The 13,072-nt window shown below is 36.2% G+C and overlaps 1 protein-coding gene across 5 annotated transcripts in view; it reads right to left on the reverse strand.

Moving 5' to 3' along the window:
- LOC126178069 (polypyrimidine tract-binding protein 1) overlaps nucleotides 1–13,072 on the reverse strand; it is a 260,740-nt gene that overhangs the window by 31,876 nt on the left and 215,792 nt on the right. For all 5 annotated transcript variants that reach the window (XM_049924505.1, XM_049924504.1, XM_049924502.1 and 2 more), the window contains 3 exons: nucleotides 8,160–8,193; nucleotides 6,360–6,452; nucleotides 2,977–3,193 (listed from right to left, as the gene is read on the reverse strand). In XM_049924505.1, coding sequence (XP_049780462.1) covers nucleotides 2,977–3,193; nucleotides 6,360–6,452; nucleotides 8,160–8,193 — 344 coding nt within the window. The remainder of the gene's footprint in view (nucleotides 1–2,976; nucleotides 3,194–6,359; nucleotides 6,453–8,159; nucleotides 8,194–13,072) is intronic.

Genomic DNA, 13,072 nt, shown 5'->3' on the forward strand with positions numbered 1-13,072 from the left:
CCGATTGCAATGTTCGGTTTTGCAAAAACTTCAACAGCCTTTTCTCCAAAATTGTCTTTGCTTGTTTTCTTCTTTTGACTCTATTGAAGCCATAAACAAATGACAGGCTACTCAAACAATGGAAAATCCACATTGTTGGATGGCAAACTACTGTTTCTTTTGAGAAGCAGCAGTATTTTCCACCAGTGAACAGAGTTGCCCTCCAATTTTAGATGTTTCTCAATATCATTTTTCTATTCCCATCCAATCCAATAGTGAAAATATCTTCAGAATACGAATTCTGACCTTTCATGTGCACTGATAGTTGTGTGACCCTTACTCGACAACACTGTAGATAGAACCAGTATGGAGTAAGGAGCAATCAAAAAGTTTTCACTCTAAGGCAGTACATACAGTCCAAAGTCAGTAACCCAATTGGGCACAAAATTGACATGAACACTGAGGCAATCATCCCACTGATACACCAGATTGAAGATAGTGTTTGGTAGAACACTGTGTCGTGGTGCGTCCTGAATTCCGTAACTGCCCGCTGCACATCCCTTAAGGCCTTTTGTAATGGATCAAAAACACGTTAATGACGTGGGATGATATCAGGTCTGTAAAGCAAATGCTCAATTGTCTCCCACTTGAGATGTGACTTCTGCATTATGAAATTTGAAGTGTGGGATGTGCATTACAATGAAATTTGCACACCATTCCACAACAGTTTTTTTCAGACAGACATGCTGCCACAACATTCTTCCAAAAAGAAAGTCTACCAGTGTTTGTCCTTCAAAAGCCAAAAAAAGAATAATAGAATGCTGGTCTTCTTTGGACACATTTGGTAATAATGTCGCCACAGTTCTAGTTTCCACATGTAATACACATACGTAGGAAAGGCACAAATGTAACACTAATCCCTTGCCTAGACATTGTTGCTTATTACTCGCTTCAGAGTCACGCTATGTTGCATGGAAGTTGCCACAACACCCTCAAACAGGAATGTTTTGACTGCCCCTTACTTAATATATACATAAATTGAAAGGAACTATTCACACATTAGGGAAGACTTCGGCATTGTTGAAGAACTAGTTTCCCAGTTGGTATAGTACAGAGTGGCAGTCTCCTGCAAGCATAAATGAACTGGAATTACCACCTCCAGTGGGGCGAAGAATGGTGTACTTCCTCTTGCAGGGCAGCCAGTCTACCCTTGGGTTCTGAGCAAGAAAAACTTGCATTATCATAGGTAATACTGATACTTTCTGGTGTTGTGAGGGTCATACTTAACTCCATGAAGGACCAGGGTTAGTTTCTGCACTAATTTTAAAAGTATACAAAGAAAACACCAAACAACACAAAGCATTCGGTAACAGAAGCTGCGCAAATGTCTACCAAGATTTGCAGTATCATGAGCAATGTAATTCATGCCTGACCTCTATTATTGTGTATCCAACCACAGTTTGAAATACTCAACATAAAAATTATCACCTTATACCAACTCTTAACTTTAACGAAGTATTTCACAGCAGCTGCTTCTAAAGTAAGATTAAATATGACAAACTTCGTTGGTGTGCCTGCATCGTTCCTCGATAAATCCGTGTACAAGAAACAGACGAACATAAGGGGGTTGCCTTGTTCTAAACTGATGCTTGCCCCTATGACTAGCTCTTACATTGCATTACATGGTGTGTACTTTAAAGCTGCTGTAAATGTTAAAACACTTTGTCAAACTTTGCTAGTTTGTCGAATTATTTGGCAATATGCAGCTTTGTTTGACATGTCTGACCAATAGACAGTTTCACCTGTTAGAAGAGTTTCAATTACTGGCCAATTAGTGAAAATGCTTGACAATGTGTATATGTATTGCCACATATGCCTAGTGAAAACAGTTTTTCTCACTGTATCTTCAGTTTCCACAACCACAAACTATGCATTCCCATGATGTGTTAATTTAATGAACTTAGTTAGATTTTCATATATATAGTTCTCTCCCAGTTTCAGCCATTTCCTGGACTATCATCTTTCTTTCTTTCTCTTGTACACACAGTGCTTAAGTCATTGCAAGAAATACTTCACAATAGTAGTAGTTCCCACTAGTATCAAATAATTCGCGACAGTTTCTTTGGAAGTGAGGTTTAATATAACTAAGTCTGTAGGTACATCTATAAAGTTAATCGAGAAATCCATGGATAAGGAAGTTATCATTAAGTTTGAATGTCTACAGGAGCTTAAATACAGACAGTTCTATCACCCACAGTTGGTGTAGTATAAGAGCACTGAGCACACTCCTATATCACTGCATTCATCTATTTTTCATTTTGCAAACACATTCTTAGGCACATTTCTAAATTAGGCTTTGCCAGATCTGCAATACCAGTAACCAAAATTAGTTACATTTTTTATATTTATGTGCAGAAAATAAGGCTACTTTAAATTATCTCTGATAAGATAGCCCATTTGGGTACGATCTCCCATGAAATAGCAAATATTCCAGGTTTTCACAACTTGAGACAAAGTTCACGTCTATATTCACATTTATCATAAATGCAAATTTATTGGGTCCCGATTTATTACTTTTTAACAGTTTCATAATATATCCATACCATATCTCACTATTTTTTACAAAGTAATTTTGCTGTGTTTATGTCACTGTTAAGCAACAGCCCAATCTTTGAATATTTGGGCTATTCCCCAACAAATGGGTATTCTTGCTTTATTTGTCAGTAACTGTAACCATTTGCAAATAAGCTGTCTTAAAGCTGACACTTCCTGGCAGATTAAAACTGTGTGCCAGACCGAGACTCGAACTCGGGACCTTTGCTTTTCTTGGGCAAGTGCTCTACCAACTGAGCTACCCAAGCACGACTCACGCCCCGTCCTCACAGCTGTACTTATGTCAGTACCTGGTCGCCTATCTTCCAAACTTTACTGCTTTACAACAACATATGAATTACTTAAAACTAAAATACGAGTTCTGGAAAAGAGAAACACACTTACGGAATGTTGGAAAGATGAAGCGTTGGTGATGGTGGATAAATGTTCTGATAATTCTTGGAGCCAGGTTTCTTAAAACGATGCAGGACTGAATTTGTAAAATCTTTTGTAAGGCCAGCATCTGGTTGTCCTTCCTTTGGCAGCTGAACTGTCTGATGCTTAGAAGGCATTACACGTATCTGCTTCCCAAAGACTCTCAATTTATCCAAGTGTGTCATGGCTAGGTGAAGAAACAAAAATTATTTTACATTAAGATTCATGACTGATCACCCAGAGCATAATAATGAGATTGAAGGAAGGACAGTAATGGGTAGACTAACGTAATATAGAATCTGTTTAACCCTTTGGATGCTGTAGATGTGCTTGCTACCTATCTAGCTGGGCACTAAGTAGTCATCGCACGAGGCTGTGTTACAAGAATGGCAAGCCTCACCCTATGACGAATATTTCCGGAGAGCTTACTATCGTAACTCCTGCCATTGCTCTACTATTTGTCACCGCTGAAACGAACATTACTGTACGTGTCAAGCTTAATTTGTGACACTGAACCTTCGTTGCGAAGGTACAGTTGTTACAAATTTGCAAAAATGTAAAGACACCTTTTCATTCAACAGTTCCTGATCCAAGTTAGGTAATCCTTGTTGAAAGCTACCATCGCTTTCAGATACTTCAGATTCCAAACAACATCAATTGCATCCCTTGTTGAATCTCGTGACAGATGGCTTAAGATTGTTGCTTTCAGATTCCGTTGAGGAGTTACCACTTGTCATAAAATAATTCATCATCACTGTTGCTCTTTGTATCTTCATGGATCCCTTCCTCATTGCAACTATGCTGCCTTGCTATTTTCTCTGTAGAACAGATGAGAAAAACTGTGAAATGCCCTATTGATGAGCAACAAGAAAAAAAGCGAAGCCAAATGCAGTACAATGAGATCGCAACAAAGTACCTGCACACAACTTAGCAGTCAGAAATGTGGAAACTGCCAATATGGGTCTGAAATTCTGCTGTATGCATAAAATCATTAGCAGCACACTGGTACCTGAGAGATGGCGCACCTATAATCATCAGTACTCAAGAGATTGGCAAGGAGTTTAATCAGTAGTGTGGAAGGAAAAATTGAAATGCTATGTCAACAGCAGTCAAAGGGTTAAAAAGATTAAAACCTCCTATCATTAGCACACACACATCAATTTTTGCTGCTTGTTGCCTAAAAAATGGAATGATCTCAATTTCTTAGTGGTGATGAGTTGCTACAGCCACAAACTTTGAACTATGATCCCCCTGTGACTGGGTATTGGTAAACCACTATCTTAAAATACAGGATGATGTATCCCACTAAAGTTACATATATTCACCTTACTTGCTTAGTGCATTCTCTGCAAAATGTTTTTCACTTATAAGCAATAAAATTACTGACAATGTCTTTTTAGTCCTACACTAGGTATGATACCTGCAATAGATAAAACTAAAACCACATTACAAATGAACATGTTTGCTACAAAGCTTTTTTTTTTTTTTTTTTTTTTTTTTTTTTTTTTTTTTTTTTTTTTGGGGGGGGGGGGGGGGGGTGAATGATGTGTGTTTAATTGCAAATCACACATTTAATATTCTAATAACTGGAATGCTTATCTATGGTAACAGTTTCTGCAAACGCTCAATTAAGCTAAGCTATTGCTTCTGTTGCTGTGAAGTAACTTCTTTGAAACAATACTTTTTATTTCAAATCATTTCTTTTGATGTCAGTTAGTGATATCTTTATTTTATCAGTGCTGGACGTTATAACATAATCCAATCAGTAATCTTTTACAAAATTTACAAGGAAAAAAAATAAATTAACAACCCACTAAAGACCACCTGTAATTAAGCGAAATTTATTACATCTTTCAGAGGGCAGAATTTTGAGCAGCACTTTTCCACTCATCTCTAACACCCTTAAGTGATTATTTTATGAGCATACACCTCTGCCTCTTTCCCTTAGCGCAGGCTGGTGCTGTCTCATCACACATTTCTCACTCTGCAAACATTGTTTTTCTCATTTGTGAATCAAAATTAAAATGGATTGCGATCAATCAATGTATTTAAGTACATTACATTTTATTTATCATGAATTTAAAGAACATTTTCTATCAATAATGTTTTAAAACAAGGTGCTACTCGCATTCCAAACAACAGTATTGTGTGTTTTTTGAAAGCTTATTCTCATGCATACGCCACGCCGCCTTTAATATTTTCCATACTGTGCTTGGCAAAAAGTCCAAAAAATTAGTTACTAAAGGTGAGATAATCTGAATGTTTGAGGCGAGCATCCAATTTATGACCCTTTGTAGTTCAGAGGACACAGCCCAGTGCCAGTAACTCAGGAATATATGATCTCATCTCCTATATTCTTGTTATACTGCCTATCACCACAATGATTTTGCATGATGCTGTTTCTGAATTTGCTTCTACAATTGCACAAAATGCATCTCACCCTTCAATTCAATCAACATTGACTTATATCTACATGCTGTTCTGTATTCTTTCTTCAGTTTTTCATTTTTCGTTGCATCGGACGACTCCTCTCTGTCTTGCTACAACTGACAATGTCACTGTTCTTACTTGTCGTCCCCATGTGGATTAGTGTACCAGTTATTGACACAAACACAGTATTTTTTTTAAGCTCTGGCTGAGAAACATGACGTTCTCTTTTTATTTTTTACCAAACATGTTTCAATATCTATGATTTGTCATATAAAATGGGTCTCTATTTTTGTTAAATGTCACAAAAAACTTTTGAGGTTTTCTATTTTTGGTCTTAACTACTGTTACTCTGGGGAAAAATGAACACAACAGTAATTACTTTTTGAACAAAGGAATTTTTGTGATTAATACGCAAGTGACATGGTGTCATGCCACAAAATGTTTATAAGCAGACTAAGCCAAACAATACTACTTTTCAGATTACTGAAGTTTCATGTGAGAATTCAAACGAGAGTTTTTGGATATCTGTTATATTGTCGCTAAGACATCACAAAGCAAAGGAAAGAGTTACAATGAAACAAAGTGATCGACAACTAAGATTTAACAACATTCACAATGGGGTCATTAGGGATGGATAAGCGTAAGCTGTGAATGATCAAGGATGAGACAAGAAACTCCTTAGACCGTTCAATGGCTCAGGGATTTGAAACGCATTCAATTGAACTACAGATATAGTAAACAGAGAGTAATTAAATAACAGAAACAGGTAACTCACACTGCAGAGGTAAAGTATTTTACCACATTTGGCAGAGCATCAAGTAAAAGCCACGATTTCAATTGCAATTTAACAAAAAAAAGTATTTCAAATATTTGTAATATTTTAAAATTTTATGGCAGCGGGACAAAATTGTAACTGCATTTACCCAAGTGAGCTTGGTGTGGTTCAGCCATCTGAATAAGGGCACTATCCTTTTTATTGTACAAGATCTTCACACGCTGTACGTCGCCATACACACCTGAAAGAAAACAAAAGTGTAGTAAACTTGGTGCTGCATACTACACAAGGGCCATCAACTTCAAAAGGACTATTTTCTTCTATATTTTCAGTTCTATATATTCTGCGGGTTGCAAGTGTGACAGTTCAAAAATTGTTTATCTGCACTCTGTTGATGAGCTTTGTTATTTGGCTCATTTTAGTGTAATCTGAGAACACAGCAGCACTACACAACAACAAATGTGCTATTTGCAATTTCAATGTCCAGATTTATTGATACCATGCAACAGTTCATAGATTAAATTTGAAATTGAAAAGCAAGATAATAATTTATATTAATTAATGTGTTCACCGTCAGTTTCTTCGAAGGGACAGGGACGTCCACACTTACATCTACATGTTTAAATACTCATTTTAAAAATAACACTGTTTATAATACAGTCAAAATATGAAAGTAAGTTTATCATTACTGGCACAATATGACATTTTGATTAAGTAATTATTTTGTTAAGTCATAGATGTGCCCAACATCTCACATAGGTACCTTCACAATTTCTACTTTGTATCTTTGCTACACGATGTAAGTCAGATTTTGTTTAAAACACAAAGAACCAGCAGGTAAACAAGGAGTTACTTCATCTAATGGAACTAAAACTTTAGAAGACATATGGAACATGAAAAGAGCAGTTTATTTTACCAGTTATGGATGCAGCTTATAGTTACTGCTACACCATGAAGACATAATTTTGAAATTACTCAGCTCCACTTTATGTAGATCCTTTTGTTTTAAGTACCCCCCCCCCCCCCCCAAGTTTATTACACTGCCAAATTACAGATTTGGGCTTTCAAGAATTCAAGAACTGAAATAGCAACCACCAGTCTACTTCTTTGTAAAATATTTCCGATAATCCTGCTACAATGATCTGATTGGGCCAAACTTCAACTGAACAGAAAAAAGTTTTGGGCCACCATTCATATGTTTCCCACAATAAATTTGCAGAGTCAGAGCACAAGTAAAACCTGGAATAGAAGTATTACGGACAAGAAGTAAACAAAAAGACTTAACACCCACAAGCTGAAGTATGAAACAGGAAAGAATTTTCTTATAAAGACAAAAATAAAATGTTGAATTGTAACTGAAAATACAATCAAGCATAAGCAAGAACACCACAATGAACTTCCAAAAAATAATTATTTAGTGGTACTCAGAAAAAGTAAACACTGTTCAGTTTCAAGCAAAGAATAACATTCCTTTTGAGTTGCATGCAATTCATTATGGAATCTGATGTGAAAGCCTAGTCAAGCTACAGGGTTTGTTCACAGGAAACTTCAATGAAGCTGTGCACACACTAATTGTATGTATATTTTATGATATTTTACAAAAGTATTTATATATCAAAGCACAACAGGAATCTGCTGAAACAATGAAAAGTACAAATGACAGATGAATTCACAATGAAGCAAAACAAAAAATGAAAAAGTACTTTTGCTACAAAAGCTTAGTTAGTCACATGCTCTTTAAAAAACAGACCTAATCCAGAATGCATGATGTTAACAATTCTTTTAAAGAGAAATGTTCAATTATCCTACAATGCAGGTGGAAAATTAACAACAAACTAATTAGATCTAAAAGTGAGGAAAAATCTCTAAAGAAAAAAATACATTATCTAAAACCAAAACAAAGCAATTAATGGTAATTAATAATAAAAAAGTTGTGTGCATAACGTACCAAATAGGGTAAAGAGAGCTTCAGGCGTGACCATCTACGAAGTGAGAGAGAGCAGAAGTAGATATATATTTGCGTAGATTTTCATAGAGTTGAAGAGCAGTGGGATTAAATATATTTTTTGATGTCCAGGGCAGGGGGACACACCGCACCACACAGGTCAGGCGGAGAAGATATGTTTGGAAAAAAAGAGAAACAAAAAGAGATTGAGAAAATTAAATCATGATACAATGGTAATGATGATAAACTCATGTTTTCAGAGAAAAAGCAATGTAATTAATTTATCAGTTAAAAACAAAATGATACCAATGGAACAAAATTTAGTAATTACTGCTGGAAATAAACATACATTGCTTTCTTCTCTGTTTCATAGTTGAAGTTGTAGCTTATTCTATAAACAAAAGATTTACACTAATGAGGTAAACATAACTTCACTACACTGTGTTGTGGCAAGATGTTCCATGTCACAGTAGTGATAGGACACCAGAATCCAGCAAGTACTAGTCTAGAAGATAGTTAGTTCTGGAAAAAAAATCAGTACATATTCTACCAGGAATGATGAGTGTGAATGTAAGGAAAAAACAAGTTCAGTATAAAAGTAACCATGCAGCTAGCTGAATGTTACAGCTGCAAATAACACACTCTTGTTAAGCAAAAACTTGTTATTCTCCAGCAAGCTATAAGTATTGTCGTGTACATTTTAAAACAAGAGGTTACAAAACAATACAGCTGTGATGGTCACTCTTGACATTAAAAAATTGGTAGAATATAAGCAATCACCGCAAAACAATGGGCCAGAAATGCGTCTAATAGATTCAATTAACAGACCAATGACTTATGAAATAGATGTAATATTAACAGCCATGTGAATGTTGCATGTATCTAGTAAACTGAACACTTTAAGCAAACAAAACCGGGAGTGCATAATGAACTCTATGCCCTACTGGTCAATGAATTCCTTATAAATATAATGAAACATGCGAAGTACTGTCTTTGCTATTTATCGGCATAGTAGTATTAATGCACTTATCTGGAAGTAAGGTTTTTACCATCAGAAAATCAATGCCAAGACTTTAAATACACTAAAGGTTGCAGCTGCCACTACATGTTATGCCACAGAACAGGCAGTATAAACACTGTGCTATTACACATCCAAGTGTGAGTATAAAATGTTATATTTGGATGTCGTTAAAGTTTTTGTTGCTGAATTTGTTCCCACTAAAAAGATTTAAAGTTTAAAGTACCCAATTTCTGAAACCATTTGTATTAAGGAAAGCAATTGTTCACAGTAATTATCCCCTCAAACAATAAAAATGCACAAAAACAGGTTCATAATTAATTATGCCAGTAATTATGAAAGGTGTTATAAAGAACAGAACATATTTTCTGGTCATGCCCTAATACACTCTGATCGGCTAGAATGTTTCATTTGAAAAAGAAAAAAAACGAAACCACATTCTCACTACAGATAATAAGACATTCTCAACAATACTAAAAAACCCAACCATATAAAGTGTTACAGGAACAAAATGCCTGCAATTATCGAGAATTCACACTTTGATCATAAGGCAACACAAGAGAAACTGAGAAGAAAGTAAATCTTGGAAGTAATAAATACATTTCCTGGGAGGAGAAAGAAAGGAGATAGTTGCTGCAAAACTCTCATGCTATCAACATTTTATGGCTGCACCAGTGTTATAACTATTACTGAACATTTGTTGCCTGCCGTCTAGCAGAAACCGTATCTTGGCTTGTGGAACTCTTAGTTCCTTTCTCATGAAGTAGTGGAGGAGAGATTAAAGGATATTAAAAAGGAACAACAGGTCACAGGATGAGAGACACCCATCTGTTGCAAGAATAAGATATGTCCCTCTCATCTTAGTGAGTGATTTGAGTGTTCTGCCTTTTATAAAATCTTCCTCAATATATTCACCTCTTCTACTGGAGAGTTTCACAAGCTAGGATAGCTATTTCCATAAGTGGACGTTGTCAGTACTGTACATTTCGCTCCTTAAAGGTAAGTATTTGCCAGCACTTGTGTGTCAAATAGTTTTAACGAAAAACGCTCTCATACCTTTTTCTATCCACTTTTGCATAGGAAATAACCTAGTGCCTAACAATATCTTCCTTTCTGTAATAACCACTAGTTAAAAGGGGGGCTTCACTCAAACAACGTTCATTGTATTTTAATGTAGCCAACATCACTGGTTCCATATATACATGGTGATCAAAAAGTCTGTATAAATTTGAAAACTTAATAAACCACGGAATAATGTAGACAGAGGGGTAAAAATTTGCACACATGCTTGGAATGACATGGGGTTTTATTAGAACCAAAAAGAAACAAAGTTCACAAATGCCCAACAGATGGCGCATGAAAGATCTCTTGCGCGCATAGTTTGGTGGTGATCGTGTGCTCAGCCGCCACTTTTGTCATGCTTGGCCTCCCAGGTCCCCAGACCTCTATCCGTACGATTCTTGGCTTTGGGATTACCTGAAGTCGCAAGTGTATTGTGATCAACCAACATCTCTAGGGATGCTGAAAGATAACATCCGACACCAATGCCTCACCATAACTCCGGACATGCTTTACAGTGCTGTTCACAACATTATTCCTCGACCACAACTATTGTTGAGGAATGATGGTGGACATATTTAGCATTTCCTGTGAAGATCATCATATTTGCTTTGTCTTACTTTGTTATGCTAATTATTGCTATTCTGATCAGATGAAGCGCCATCTGTCGGACATTTTTTGAACTTTTGTATTTCTTTGGTTCTAATAAAACCCCATGTCATTCCAAGCATGTGTGTCAATTTGTGCCCCTCTATCTACATTATTCCGTGTTTTATTCACTTTTCAAATTTATACTGACTTTTTGATCACCCGGTACATCAACACCCTGTATTATGAGCACAACAACACTAAGCCTCTTGGGACATTTTCTTACTATTGTTTCAGGAGGAATTTTAACTGTATGTTTAACTGTATGTAACATACAATTAAAATGGGTATGAAAAATTTAACTGCATTTGCATTTAATAGGATTGGTTTAGAAATAAGAATTTGGTCTTTTTACCACCAATTATAGTATCCAATGACAAGTTGTTTGAATTTCTGACAATTAAGAAACTTACAACTGATTTTGGATGGATAGAGCTGCACGCCCGTATGCACACAATATCCACGGGAGTGTTCTGTACAGTGGTCCTTTACAGTACACACCACGGCTACTTTTTCAACTCGCTATATCCTATCCCTTATGTGTGCCATTGGCAATGAATGAGTGAAGGTAAGACTGACAGAGCAGGGAAACTGAAGTGATTCCATACCAACAAGTAAATAAGACCTTACAAAATGTCACCTCAGCAATCTTCAAAACTGTGCCAGAGAAGTACATTCCATACAAAAATGCGCACACGCAGAATTCTAAGGAAATAACAATTTACAGGCTTACAAGGGAAGCTGTGAACTCAACAAACCATTTCATTAAATTATAAATAACAAACTGACTATAGTACCAAAAACAAAAATTACAGAGAATTCAAAAGGCTATTTCTAGTGACTGATGTATCTACTGAAGCATGATCTATTTCCTTGTCACACATTTCAAACTTACTGAACTGCCTAATATTTAACATTTTAACCTAACTGACAAAATGGACACAAATAAAAATAAAACAATGTAAAACACAATCTTTGCTTTAATCACACATTTTTTGAAGTCCAGATCCATGGCAGACGTACACCTGCCTGCAACTGTCACACACACACACACACACACACACACACACACACACACACACACACACACAATTTTTTCCAAGAATGGAGCCCTTACACTATTTGCTGTATAAGCTGACTGAAAATTGTACAAAAAAATCTCTACCGCTTGCTATTATGTAAACATGCTTTACGCATCAGGAGCACTCACCGCAAACACGTACAACTATAATGGGTGACCCGAAACAGATTTCTGCTGTTGTGAAGTACGAGCATGAAGAATTTTGCAATGAATAATGAGAGAATTTAACCATTCCCTTTAATAACAGAGAACAAAGGATGGATAGCTTCACTGCTGAAATCAAGTACTACAAAATACACCACATGACATGATTATAGCACCATTAACCCAAGCAGCCAGCCTGTGCCATTGTTCAAAGTAATAGAAAAAATATAAGAAACTTTCAGGAGAAAAGGCACAGGAAAGGAATAAAGATCTCAACCCCTACAGATTGCATCTGAATCAATCATACACTGTAAGAGATTCCACACTAGTTCTGCAGAAAATGTTTCTTCAAACTTTGTTGGCAACCAGCATATAGCTCCTCCTTTAACATATAATTGTATATTTTTCTCAATTTTCATATGCTGTATAACAGCCACGGAAAATGGAGCCAGTTAATGAGTACCTTTGTACTGAGAGTAAGACTCATAATTAATAATTACAAAAGGTTTAGATTTGTTTAGTATATTATTGAATCACATCAGTAAACTTTTGATCTGAAGTTCAGTATGTGATGAAATGTACCTTTTGTATGGTTCAGGCTGGAACACAGCCCACACAAATGCAACATCCGAGATAAAGTGCCAGTCTCGGCAAATGATGTCAAGAAAAAAATAAGAGGGTTGTAACAAAGCATACAGATTTCTTTGGTGACAATTTGAAATGTGACTTCTTGTGTGCAATGTCGGGGAGGGGGGGGGGGGGGGGGGGGACCAAACACATGTAGTGTAATTCTTACAGAACTACAACCTAAACACAGGATGTTGCTCTTTTGTGGTATTTTGTCTATGAACAAAGGCACTGCTTTTGAAATAAAAAAAAAGCATCGGAACTTTATTGAACACAGTACTGAGTCAATGAAGTTTACCTGTACATCCACGTTCTTCAAGACTCATTTCAAACTAAGTG

Source organism: Schistocerca cancellata, chromosome 1, assembly GCF_023864275.1.
Source record: "Schistocerca cancellata isolate TAMUIC-IGC-003103 chromosome 1, iqSchCanc2.1, whole genome shotgun sequence".
In the NCBI taxonomy this organism is placed as follows: domain Eukaryota; kingdom Metazoa; phylum Arthropoda; class Insecta; order Orthoptera; family Acrididae; genus Schistocerca; species Schistocerca cancellata.